General features: G+C 43.4%; 2 protein-coding genes across 3 annotated transcripts; one reads left to right on the forward strand and one right to left on the reverse strand.

Annotated features, from left to right (window-relative positions):
* The first annotated feature begins 3,408 nt into the window (after positions 1-3,408).
* LOC147978353 (uncharacterized) lies at positions 3,409-3,909 on the forward strand. The gene has a single exon (XM_087514720.1). The coding sequence runs from the start codon at positions 3,409-3,411 to the stop codon at positions 3,907-3,909; it is 501 nt and encodes a 166-aa protein (XP_087370846.1).
* A 1,627-nt stretch (positions 3,910-5,536) lies between these two features.
* Positions 5,537-8,497, reverse strand: LOC125547853 (uncharacterized). Of its 2 annotated transcripts, none has more exons than XM_048711602.2 (7): positions 8,125-8,497; positions 7,464-7,592; positions 7,239-7,376; positions 6,977-7,108; positions 6,703-6,822; positions 6,433-6,614; positions 5,537-5,949 (listed from the first exon to the last, which is right to left on the reverse strand). In XM_048711602.2, exons 1-7 carry the CDS (start codon positions 8,369-8,371, stop codon positions 5,827-5,829), a joined length of 1,071 nt encoding a protein of 356 aa, XP_048567559.2. In that variant the 5' UTR covers positions 8,372-8,497; the 3' UTR covers positions 5,537-5,826. The 2 variants fall into 2 exon arrangements, with proteins under 2 accessions (XP_048567559.2, XP_048567560.2); XM_048711603.2 differs by having other exon boundaries at positions 7,239-7,358; positions 8,125-8,496.
* Positions 8,498-13,510: the final 5,013 nt, after the last annotated feature.

Here is a 13,510-nt window from a genome sequence, read left to right on the forward strand (position 1 = left end):
TACCCACGCGCTGCAATTCCATTCCATTTTTCTAAAGAAAAAAATAATCAAAATGCTACTCAAAGAAGCATCGGTATTCATTTCATTCCTGCGACTAAAGCATCTGTATTCTAAACTCCCCCTCCGAAGTTTTTCTCTAATGCGATGCTTTGTGTTGCTACACAGAGCATAGGAGCCGGCCGCTGCTTCTACAAGTTCATGGATTTTTGTAAGGTGATGGATAATGGAGGGAAATCGATCTATTACAGCTCTCCGAAGTAGTAGCCATTTCGATCAAATACAGGGTTCAGTTTCTTGCAAAAAGGGAAACTACAGGAAGATATCTAGGTAGCCGCCGCCGGGTTCTGCCTTGATCCTCTGGATGCCCCTTCTTGTGGGCGAGTTGCGCTTAAGTAGATGAGGTCTTGGTCGCTGCCCACTCTGGGCCGTAGTAGCGAGAATTGGGCTTGTGTCCGCGGCTGGGCCGCGCACTCCTGGGCTGGACCTCTCCTGCAGGTGGGGCTCCTTCGTCAGCGACGCCGACAATTTTAACAAGTTTCCTCTGCTAATACGGAGATACAGAGGAGGCAGCAGGATTTGCTCATGGTGTGACGCCAATGAATGTAGAAGGAAGAAGATTTCGGCACCCCGAAAGATTTGGATGTATTTTTCAATTCTATAAGGTTGTTTTTATAACAACATGTTTTACTCAATATATGGCATTTGACTTTTTTAAATAAAATAATACAATGTCACCGTCACCTACACTAAATCGACTCTTGTTTCTTTTCCGGCGAGGAGAACAAGCATAGATCCTACACATTGGTGGAGATGCACAGTCAACATCCCTAATGTTGTTGTTTTTTAGTGATCAAGAGCAACACTCTCTCCATTCGACTTTCAAGGTTTTATTGGACACTCCCTCCATTCTGATATATAATGTATATTTCTCTGGTGCTAAGTCACATTTTTAAGTATGATCAAGATTATAGTACATCTTTTTTTAGTTGTACAGTACATCTATCATTCTATGAACTTGGTCAAACTGATGAACACACTGTGAGTTACAATGATGTTAAGATCATTGTCTCTTTGTCTAAATTTATTATTCCATAGCAACACATGGGCATTCAGTTAGTATAATGTACACTTCTCCGGTGCTAAGTCACATTTTTAAGTGTGATCAAGATTATAGTATGTTATAGAATATCCGTTAGAGTACATCTTTTTTTAGTTCTATAGTACATCTATCATTCTCAGGTCAAACTGAAAGAAATTTAACTTGACACAAGATTAGTCCTTCAAAACCCGAATAAGGAGAGTATGTCGGAAGACATGGAATCGACCACACACTGATAGAAAAAGGGCCTATAGTCCCGGTTCCTGAACCGGGACTAAAGCGCGGCCACGTGGAGCTCCACCTTTAGTCCCGGTTGGTAACACCAACCGGGACTAAAGGAAATTTTATGATTTTTTTTTGAAATTTTTTTGAAACTTTTTTTTGAATTTTTTTTTATTTTCAAACTTCTGAATTATTTTAACCTCTAGTCTGTAATCACCACCCCTCATCACTTCTCAATTTATCCTCTAATCACCCCTCATCATTCCAAATCATCTAACTTCCCGAGCGGTCACCCATCCTCCCACTCCCCCAGCCTGAGCACGCTTAACTTCCGGGTTCTATTCTCCCTCGCTCCAAGTCTGCACGTGTTGTTTTCCTGACAATAGTAAGATGTCAATCCTATTAACCTTCAGGAATTTTGCTTGAGCATGAAGTGACACATTTCACTGTTTGAGTTTGAAACTATTATTTTTAAAAACAATAATTATTTAGTAACACTAATATTTCTTGAATAATTAGTTTAACCATTGTTTGACCACAGTTTGACCATAGTTTGACCAGATTTGACCAAAATTGAAATAACTAAAATAATTATTTAGTAACACTAATATTCTAGAATAATTAGTTTGACCATTGTTTGACCACAGTTTGCCCACTGTTTGAATATTTTTCAATTTTTTCCACTCTAGATCTTAAAAGCCCCGGAAATTTTTCTATTAGGTTTTTGAGGATTTTGAAAATGTTTAACGGGGTAGATGATTTTTCGAGTAGATGATTTTTCATATAAAAAACTTTTTCATCCGAGTTAGTATGCAAAAGTTATGCCCATTTTTACAAATTTCAGAGAGATTTTGCAAATAAAGTCAAAATTCACATTTGCAAATTTTCCCAACAACTAGACCACATATCACATGAGAAACTTATTTTCTTTTATTTTTTTGACATTTCCATTATTTTCTTTTATTTTTTTAAAACTGAAAAGGCGATCCACGGGGGGGGGGGGGGGGTAGAGTTTGAAAATGGGATCTTTAGTACCAGTTCGTGGCACGAACCGGGACTAAAGGTCTCAACCCCATTAGTCCCGGTTCGTGCCTCAAACCAGGACTAAAGGTCTAATCTTTAGTCCCGGTTTGAGGCACGAACCGGGACTAATGGTCATCGCACCCTTTAGTCCCAGTTCATGTCTTAAAGCGGGACTAAAGGGCCCGAGTGAACCGGGACTAATGCCTTAGCCGCACGAACTGGGACCAATGCTCACATTAGTCCCGGTTCTAGACTGAACCGGGACTAATGGGCTGAGCCGGCCTGGACCATAGCCCTGTTTTCTACTAGTGACAAGATAAAGAGGTCAGTCATGAAGTTTATGCTAGCACATTGTTCATCTAACCGTGTAGTGGTGCTCTTATACTTTTCAAACAGAATAAATGATATAAACGGCACGGTGAATTATCAATATAAGGAAGCTACATAAAAGTAGACAATCCTCATCCAAGAAAGGAGTCGATGTATTCCAGATTGCCTAGATATAGGGATGCAGATGGATGTGTCCGCAAGGGCCCATGACCATGCAAAATTGATGATTTTGTTAATTAGCTTGGTTTTAAAGTAGCAGTAATTAGCCTATTTCCGGTCTCGCAGACCCGTCCGTCCCGGTGCCTCCCTACCCAGAAAGCCTTTTCCTGGAATGTCATTTCCAAGTCATACCTAGAGAGAGTGTTGTCCCTCAACATAAGCTGGTGGTTGCTGACTTTCGCTTTCGGATTCGTGGCCAGCGGGATAAGCGTATCAAAGTCACTAGAACAAAGTGGTGGAAGCTCAAGGGGGAGGTAGCTCAGGCGTTCAAGGAGAGAGTCATTAAGGAGGGCCATTGGGAGGAAGAAGGGGATGTGGATAATATGTGGATGAAGATGGCGACTTGCATTCATAAGGTGGCCTCTTAGGAGTTTGGAGTGTTCAGGGGAAGGAGAAGTGAAGCTAAGGATAGCTGGTGGTGGAATGATGATGTCCAGAAGGCGATTCAGGAGAAGAAAGATTGTTTCAAACGCCTATACCTGGATAGGAGTGCAGACAACATAGAGGAGTACAAGATGGCGAAGAAGGTCGCAAAGCAAGCTATCAGTGAAGCAAGGGGTCGGGCGTATGAGGACCTCTACCAGCGGTTAGGCACGAAGGAAGGCGAAAGGGACATCTATAAGATGGCCAAGATCCCAGAGAGGAAGACAAGGGATGTTGGCCAAGTCAAATGCATCAAGGATGGAGCAGACCAGCTCCTGGTGAAGGACGAGGAGATTATGCATAGATGGCAGGAGTACTTTGACAAGTTGTTCAATGGGGAGAATGAGACTTCTACCATTGAACTGGACGACTCCTTTGATGAGGCCAGCAGGCGTTTTGTTCAGCGAATCCAGGAGTCTGAGGTCAAGAAGGCTTTAAAAAGGATGGAAAGAGGCAAGGCGATGGGCCCTGACTGTGTCCCCATTGAGGTGTGGAAAGGCCTCGGGGACATAGTGATAGTATGGCTAACCAAGAATTTCAACCTCACTTTCGGGCAAACAACATGCCAGAAGAATGGAGACGGAGTATATTAGTACCAATCTTCAAGAGCAAGAAGGATGTTCAGAGTTGTACTAATTACTGTGAAATTAAGTTGATGATCCATACAATGAGGCTATGGGAGAGAGTCATTGAGCACCGCTTAAGAATGACAAACGTGCCCAACAATTGTTTTGGTTTCATGCCTGGGAGGTCGACACTGGAAGCCATTTTCTTGGTATGACAACTTATGGAGAGACACAGGGAGCAAAAGAAGGACATGCATATGGTGTTCATTGACTTGGAGAAGGCCTATGATAAGATATCACACAATGTCATGTGGTGGGCCTTGGAAAAACACAAAGTCCTAGCAAAGTACATTACCCTCATCAAGGACATGTATGCTAATGTTGTGACAAGTGTTCGAACAAGTGATGTCGACACTAATGACTTCCCGATTAAGATATGACTACATCAGGGGGCAGCTTTGAGCCCTTATCTTTTTTGCTTTAGTGATGAATAAGGTCACAAGGGATATACAAGGAGATATCCCATGGTGTATGCTCTTTGCGAATGATGTGGTGCTAGTTGACGATAGTCGGATGGGCGTCAATAGGAAGTTTGAGTTATGGAGACAAACCTTGGAATCGGAAGGTTTTAGGTTTAGTAAAACTAAAACCGAGTACATGAGGTGCGGTTTTAGTACTACTAGGCGCGAGGAGGAGGAGGTTAGCCTTGGTGGGCAGGTGGTGCCTCGGAAGGACACCTTTCGATATTTGGTGTCAATGCTGCAGAAAGATGGGGGTATTGATGAAGATGTGGACCATCGAATCAAAAGCCGGATGGATGAAGTGGCGCCAAGCTTCTGGCATTCTCTGTGACAAGAGAGTGCAGTGAATGTCATAAAATCCAAAAGGGAAGTTCTATAGGACGGCGGTTCAACCCACAATGTTGTATGACGCTGAGTGTTGGTTGGTGACATGTTCAATAGATAGGTGTGGAGGAGATCGCACATTGAGATGGATGTGTGGTCACACGAGGAAGGATCGAGTCTGGAATGATGACATACGGGATAGAGTTGGGGTATTACCAATTGAAGAGAAGCATGACCAACATCGTCTGAGATGGTTCGGGCATATTCAGCGCAGGCCTCCAGAAACTCCATTGCATAGCGAATGGTTAAAGCGTGATCAAGAAAGGTCAGGGTAGACCGAATTCGACATGAAAGGAGTCTGTAAAAAGAGATTTGAAGGATTGAAGTATCACCAAAGAACTAGTCATGGACAGGATGCGTGGAAGCTTGCTATCCATGTGCCAGAACCATGAGTTGGTCGCGAGATCTTATGGGTTTCACCTCTAGCCTACCCCAACTTATTTAGGACTAAAGGCTTTGTTGTTGTTTGTTGTTGTCGTCATTTCCAAGTCATCAATATTCCTGTTGTCAGTTTTATCACCAGAGAAACTCCAACCTGAATAGTTAAGTCAATCAAAATAAGCCCGATTAACGCTTAAGTTCAGGCCCTAAATTAAATCGCACCTTCTTTCAGAGCTGTTGACTGAGTGTGTGGGAAGGACGACCAAGGAGCAACTCCTTGTGCAGACTTCTGACTATCTGGTCAAATCATAGTCCTACAATGTGCATACTCATATGGCGGGCAAATGGAGGATTCACCGGCAACAGAGTAATGAACAACCAATAACTTTTGCTTTGCTAGTACGTTGTTTCACAGAAGATTCAATACTAATCAGACTAGCCTTCAGGTTCACATAAACATCAGAGGAGCTTAACAGATCAAGTGCAGCAGACATTTCATGTTTCTGCATCAAACCTGTTTCTAAGATACGCGGTAACTAGCTGCCACTAGAGCTAATATAATTGCAAAAGCATCACTAAAATCAACAAAAGGCTTGCGCACTGCCGCACGAGCACATTCTACAGATCCTAGTGTAATACAGCATAACTTCACAGGATGTTAGATGGAGCCGTCGTCTTCTTCAGAACAAGCGGAAGCGTGTCTCTCGGGGCAGTTGCGGAAGTCGTGGTCGACATATTCCTTACAGAACCTGCACAGCCTTCGGGTTTTTTGTGGCTTTGCCTGGTACGCACAAAGGATCTAGTCAGTGAATACATACAAGTGCTTGTAAGTGGAAAAAAAATGTTTTAAACAGAGGACATGGCATGGTCATATATGACAGCTAAATGGATGATTTACTGGCAATACAAGAAAGAATACCACCAGGACAAGTCATGTGCAGCTTCTAAAAATTATTCCATTGTAAAGATGCGATAGCCCCTATATCAATTTTTTGGGACATGTCAATGAGAAATATTACTCTATGGAACTTGCTAGATGAATACATTTTATAGCATCCTACTGAAACTACATGTGATGGCCCTAGGAATATAAGGCCTAAGGCAGAATTCAAAGTAGTAATTTGTAATACACAGAACATCTACAGGCTGCTCAATAGTACTAGGACAGTGGCATTAGTTACTCAAACATATTTGCAAATTTGCTTGTGAAGAAATTAATCTAGAGGCATGCTGGTACGAGTATAGCATTCTGTGTAGAGCTTACGGTCTTCTTATAGTACTCATTCTCAGCTTTCAACTCTTCAAGCTGCTTCTTCAGAAACTCATTCTCCTTTTTCATAAAATGCAATTCTAGCTCGAGTCTCCGAATCTGTTCAGCCTCAAGCTCTTTCGTCTTGCGAACAAGCTGCAGCCTCAGCATCTGATTCTCAGCTCTCAGACACTCACCTGCACTGATACAAAATATTACCGAGAAATGGCATGGAATATTTTGAAATATGCAAGTACAAAGAGCTAGTGATGATGCTTTTTATACCATAAGCATTTTTCTTCCAGATCTTAATTCCAGTCATTTGCTCTTTGCTGGGTGCCACTGTTGTTTTCCTCTTCCTTCCTTGCTGCCCACCTCCAATCTTGTCCTCAGAAACATACCCCTCTGCATTTGAAGTTTTGAACATTCCATTCACACACACTCAATGCAATCAATCTCAGAGATAACGAAGCCCACATTCTACTCATGAACTGCATAAATGGATATTGTGTATTATAAGTAACAATTGCAAGCCGGGGTGATCAATACTTCTTTATACCTTGATCTTCTTCGTTCTGGATCTCATCTCCAGAAGCCCGCGGTGTATTTAGTTTGGTGGCTGGTTCTCTGTTCCTTCCCTGCAGCCCATCTTCACGCTGAAAATGGCTATCCTCAGAAATCTCCTCCGCAACTGAAATTTGCATTCGCACCACCACTCAGGAGTCAAAATCCAATCAATCCCATAGTCATAGTGATAAGAACTAGTGATGATGTATTGTGAAACATGCGAGTACTAAGAGCTAGTGATGATGTTTTTATACCATGAGCATTTTTGTTCAGGATTGCAGATCCAACAGTCTCCAGTTTGCCGGCTGTCACGGTTGCTTTCCTCTTCTTTCCTTGGAACTCACCTCCAACATAGTTATCCTCAGAAGCGTACTCTGCATTTGAACATTCCGCTTATGCACCACAGAAAATTCAATCAATCAAGCATGGATATTGTGTTCTATAGGTACCAATTGCAACAAGGGGCGATAAATTTATACCTTGACCTTCTACGCTCTGGATCTCAGCTGCAGTAGCCCGCGGTGTGTTTCGTCCGGCGGCTGCTTCTCTCTTCATTCCCGGCAGCACACCTTCAAGCTGAAAATGGCCATCCTCAGAAATCTCCTTCTCTGTAACAGAAAATTTCATTTGCAACACCACTCAGATCTCAAAATCCAATCAATCTACAGTCATAGATATAACATCAATTGCATGGCAAGTCAAGAAAAGTGTCTTTCTACACTGCAGCTAGTGCTAATTATAGTAGTGTAATTCTTAAATTCTACAAGGTGTGCACTAATTGCAGGAAGATTCGCATGTCCGATGCAGTGCCACCACAAGCTCTGCTCCGGGGAAGTGATCTCTCTTAATACATTTGGAAGATCGTCGATTAGGATTCAAACTGTGGAATCGATGGTTTCAACGGTTTTCTCGACAAACCCTAAATTAGGGACTGAATTACTGGAGCCCCCCAAAAATTCCCCAATCTATCCGCGAAGCATTCTAGAAGCTGCTCGCGATTTCAGTACCTCCAACTCGACATACGAGATGGTGAAAGCAGGAACCGAAAGCACGGGGTGATCGTTCGCGGCGATCTAAAATGGAAAATAAATTAATGCTGCCGCCAAATCAATTAAGCAAGTGAGTGTCCCGCTTAATTACCATCGCAATCGCGGGCGGCGCCGCTGCAGCCCTCCATCCCGGCGGGCGCGTGGGCGTCCGGCTCCACCTTCCGGTGGCACTCGCCCGCCACCACGCCCGCATTGCCTTCCTCCTCCGCGCCCTGCCCCCCTTGCTCGAAATCGGAGTCGGAGTCCACCATCGGCTCATCATCCACGGCGCCGCCATTGTTGAAGGTCTCCCACCACTTGTTGAGCTCGTCAGGGGCGGCGGCGGCGGCGTCGGCCATGCCGACGGGGCGATGCCCGCCGGCGTTGATTTCGGAGTTGCAGCGAAAGCGGAAGGCTGCTCTGCTGCGCGCCTGGAGGCCAGTTGTGATTTGCGAGTCGTGCCTGGCCTCTTAGTGGGTGGTGGGTGAGCAGTAAAAGAAACTGCGTTTACATCATTTTTCACCTCCCACCAAAAGAAAAAAACTTGATTTTCCGCCCCCACGCCAACACGCTGCAATTTCATGAAATATTTAGTTTTGACGCAAAGACAGGGGCATGCGCTGCAATTGTTGCGGAAGACAATTTTGCAACACACATGATGTTGCAGAAAAAAAGACGCGAACGACACACGGCTGAAGGCAAGAGTTTCCCTTAAAAATAATCAAAGTGGGACATTTTTCCAACAAAGGTGATTTTTGTGATCGGGTGGTGTTCTTATTTGCACAACATTTATAAAACGTGATTTGGTGCATCTAGTTTTCGAGAGAGATAAATCACACCGAGGCCTTGTTTTGGCACTACTGTTTTTCCACCATCAAAGGGTCTAGAATTCAGAGGAGATTTGGTGATCCCTTCCCCTTCACCAAACCTCTCAAACTCTCATAAGTATGGAATCTATAATCCTAAATATTATTGCACTGTACTGAAAAAAAGTGGTTGCACTGGATTTTCTCTAGCCCTCAAGTTAGGTCAACATGTGTGTCGTCATCGGAACGGATCATGAAGGTGCACGCCACAGCAGCACTACTTATACATAGAAGGACGCAAGTGGCTGGTGGCTCTATTCTATACATATTTTTAGAGCTCAGTTGTTGCATATTATCTTCATATAGCATGTCTATTATGCATGATTTTCAGTTGTTATTACTCTTTTCACTGTGAGCAATGCATAACCTTTAGTCTTTGTTAATTTTTATTAGTTTTCTTTGTTTTTGTGTGTTTTATAGGTAATGTGAAACTCCCATGGACTTAGCACGATGAAAGGGATCAAAATGAAGGACTTTCAGACACCATACTTAGGCATTTCGGAGTGTCAAAAATGATTATCTTCCAAAGTGATTGAATTAAGATCTAATACCACTGATACATCGACATCATTCACGTGATTCCAACGAGTCCATGAACGTCAAAAGCCCAATTCGCACGAAGAAATGGCGTACTAAAGGGTCTAATGCAAACGACGGAGCATGGTACGACCACACAGGGTCATACATGTGGTCGTACTACAGCCAGAATATCCCGAAATCACTCAGATTGCTTCCTTGTCCATTAAGGGATGTATTGGGAAAGGTTCTGGTTCATCTAGAGTGTTTGGATTAAAGGAGAGAACTTACATTCGCAAAGGAGACCGTGGAGGCCGGCTATATAATCACCATCAACCCTAGCGGTCGGCAAAGATCATCAATTATCCATCTCTCCCACGCCCAGCCGCCATCCACATCAAGAGGCACATGGGGGTTGTGAAAAGCCCCCATCTCCATCTATTCACCAATGCCCCTTCTCCCTTCCCCATCACGGTCTCCGTGATGGGCTGTAACAACTCTTGAACCTCCTTTTTATGTGATTTTATTTGAGTAATTATTGGCTATGGGTGTTGTCGCATAGTAACCGGTTATTTGATATGCACCATCTATTTATGTGTGTCCTCTTTGTGTTATTATTTACCTTTATGGTAATTTAGTGATTTGAGATGTCTGATTTATTGGCGTATTTAGAGACATCTAACTCCCCAGTCCACACATGGAGTTGATAGGTAGTTGTGCGATCTGATAGACCTCCAGGTGACAGGTGTTGGATCTTAAGGGGCACATCTCTTACCTAGCAGTAAACGGTTATCCATTGAAGTTATTGCCTTTGGTTCGGTCTTTGTGACCTTAATGTCTTCTGTTAGCTGTTGCGTGTATGTTACGACAAGTAGGACAATTGAGTTGTGTCAATATGACACGGCTTTAGTGTTGAAAATATGCCCTAGAGGCAATAATATTGTATTATTATATTTTCATTTTTATAATTAATAGTTTATATTTTATGCTATAACTGCTATGATCCTGGAATATGTGATTCAGTGGAAAACTCATATGCACTTGTGGAGATAAACGGTAAAGAATAGGTTCTAAGTCTTGCCTCTAAGACTAGCTCAAGTATTGTTGATGATCATGTTTTCCGGATGTTAGGATATCGTTAAATGTAACGATAGTAAAACAATCTTGAGAATATGACGTTAAAAGAACGATCATATATAATCGATCCAAAACTTGTTTGTTATATTTTGAGATAATATCGTCTGAAATCAATTGTTATAACACAAAGTGTTAGCATGTGTTTTAGTTTCTCAGACCATGAGAGTATCGCAGTCACTTCCTACCATACGTTGGACTTTGGGGTTGCTCAAACGTCATCTGTAACACAGTGACCATAACGACAACTTACCGGTCCATCGGAAAGTCTGACAAGGGACTGGATAGCTCGAGTGGGATTTTCTCCTCCGACGATAAAAAGATATTCTTAGGGCCCTCTCAGCGTGACGACATCCATCATCATGTGGCCATACATAGGTGCCTACATCACGGGGATGCCGGAACACTTCAACGAGAAAGAAGAACAAAACCGGTAACGAGGGCAATGGTATAGTGAGCATGGTGATGACTTAGGAGGATACCGATGCACCCCGGGTTTTGTAAACTATCGCGAAGCAAAGGGAACATCACATAATAACCAAAGGATCACTTGAATGTCATTCGTGTAATCATAGGGGTCGATATGTCTTGATAACCCACAAGTATAGGGGATCGTAACAGTTTTCGAGTGTAGAGTATTTAGCCCAAATTTATTGATTCGACACAAGGGGAGCCAAAGAATATTTGCAAGTATTAGCAGTTGAGTTGTCAATTCAACAACACCTGAAAACTTAATATCTGCAGCAGAGTGATCAGTAGCACAGTAATATGATGGTTTGATAGCAGTAGTAATAGTGACAGCAGTGATTTTGTAGCAATTGTAACGGCAACACCAACAATAGTAACTTAGCAGAGATCAATATAGGAAAAACTCGTAGGCATTGGATCGGTGACATATGGTGGATGACATTTATCATGTAATAGTTATAACCTAGGGCGACACAGAACTATCTCCAATTCATCAATGTAATATAGGCATGTATTCTGTGTATAGTCATACGTGCTTGCGATAAGAATTTGCATGACATCTTTTGTCCTACCCTCCCGTGGTAGCGGGGTCCATATGGAAACTCTTTTGTTCTTGTTCTATATGTATGCTTAAATAGCAACCATGTTTTCAACAATGATCATAACTAACCACACTCATGATAACTCTTAGAAACTCCATTCACTCATATCAATGGCATAATCAACTAGCGAGCAATAATAAGATATCACCAATGCCAACAATTTGTCAAAACAATCATGATACAATATGACAATAGTGGTATCTCGCTAGCCCTTTCTGAGACCGCAAAACATAAATGCATAGCACCTTCAAGGTTCAAGGAGCGACTAAACATTGTAATTCATGGTAGAAGAGATCCAGTCATGCTAACACACAACATCAACTATTTACAATGCATGGGAATGACAATAGTACTCTCAGGTCTGGTGCTTATATGAGAAGGTGATGACTCAACATAAAAATAAATAGATAGGCCATTCATAGAGGGGAGCATTGATTTGCAGAGGTGCCAGAGCTCATAGTTTAAAACAAAGATAAATTTAATTTTGGGAGGCATGCTTTTCCTGTCAATGTCACGACCAAGAGTATTCAATACCTTTCATACTAAACACATTATAGGTGGTTCCCAAACAGAAAATAAATTATACTCCCCTTCATTAAGATAGTGCTTCTTTCCGTTGAAGTACTCCCCTTCATTAGGATTTTGTCCTTCCGTGAGAGATTTGCTTTTTCATTATTCTTGCATTTCTGCAGTTTTGATGTTTTAGCATTTTAATAGTTCGGGACTGGGCATCCCTATTACCACCATTCTCTCGTGCAATGACAAGTGAATAAACACTCATCGTGAGAATAACACACTTAGCATGGAAGATATTGACCACCCCCTGTCGCTCCATGAGCGGTACGGGCACACAAAACAGATGTTCACTTGAATTTATAGTTGGCACATGCAAATTTACTTGGAACGGAAGGGTAATACCGTGTATAGGTAGATATAGTGGACTCATCTGGAATAACTGGTTTAAGGGTTTCGGATGTACAAGCAATATTCCCGCTTAGTACAGGTGAAGGCTAGCAAATTTTAGATTGGGAAGCGACCAACTAGAGAGCGAATATGGTCATAAACATGCACCATAAATAATCAGCATTGTATACTAGCATGAGTTCTGTTGGGGAACGTAGCAGAAATTCAAAATTTTCTACGCAACACCAAGATCAATCTATGGAGTAATCTAGCAACGAGGGAAGGAGAGTGCATCTACATACCCTTGTAGATCGCTAAGCGGAAGCGTTCAAGTGAACCGGGTTGATGGAGTCGTACTCGTCGTGATCCAAATCACCGATGATCCTAGTGCCGAACGGACGGCACCTCCGCGTTCAACACACGTACAGCCCGGGGACGTCTCCTCCTTCTTGATCCAGCAAGGGGAGAGGAGAAGTTGAGGGAGAGCTCCTCAGCACGACGGCGTGGTGGTGGTGGAGCTTCGTGGTTCTCCGGCAGGGCTTCGCCAAGCACCATGGAGGAGGAGGAGAAGGTAGGAAGGAGGGCTGCGCCAGCAGGAGAAGAACTTTGCGTGTTGGGCTACCCCTTTGCCTCCACTATATATAGGGGGAGAGGGAGGGCTGCGCCCCCACCTAGGGTTCCCTCCCTAGGGGCGGCGGCAGCCCCCAGATCCCATCTGGGAGGCGGCCAAGGGGGGAGAGGGGGGGCGCACCTAGGGTGTGCCTTAAGGCCCATCTGGACCTAGGGTTTGCCCCTCCCACTCTCCCTTGTGCCTTGGGCCTTGGCGGGGGGGGGGGGGGGCACCAGCCCACCTGGGGCTGGTCCCCTCCCACACTTGGCCCATGTAGCCCTCTGGGGCTGGTGGCCCCACTTGGTGGACCACCGGGACCCTTCCGGTGGTCCCGGTACATTACCGATAAAACCCGAAACTTTTCCGGTGACCAAAACAGGACTTCCCATATATAAATCT

Source organism: Triticum urartu, chromosome 3A (assembly GCF_056163025.1).
Source record: "Triticum urartu cultivar PI428250 chromosome 3A, HENAU_Tu73, whole genome shotgun sequence".
Classification (NCBI taxonomy): Eukaryota; Viridiplantae; Streptophyta; class Magnoliopsida; order Poales; family Poaceae; genus Triticum; species Triticum urartu.

Bases quoted from the DNA above. Each gene is read 5' to 3' on its own strand.
- LOC147978353 (XM_087514720.1), top strand. From the start codon at position 3,409: ATGGCGAAGAAGGTCGCAAAGCAAGCTATCAGTGAAGCAAGGGGTCGG.
- LOC125547853 (XM_048711602.2), bottom strand. From the start codon at position 8,371: ATGGCCGACGCCGCCGCCGCCGCCCCTGACGAGCTCAACAAGTGGTGG. The intron at 7,593-8,124 runs GTAATTAAGCGG...TTTCTGTTACAG, and splicing joins CGCCGCCCGCGATTGCGATG to AGAAGGAGATTTCTGAGGAT. The intron at 7,109-7,238 runs GTATAAAAACAT...TGCAAATTTCAG, and splicing joins CCTGAACAAAAATGCTCATG to TTGCGGAGGAGATTTCTGAG.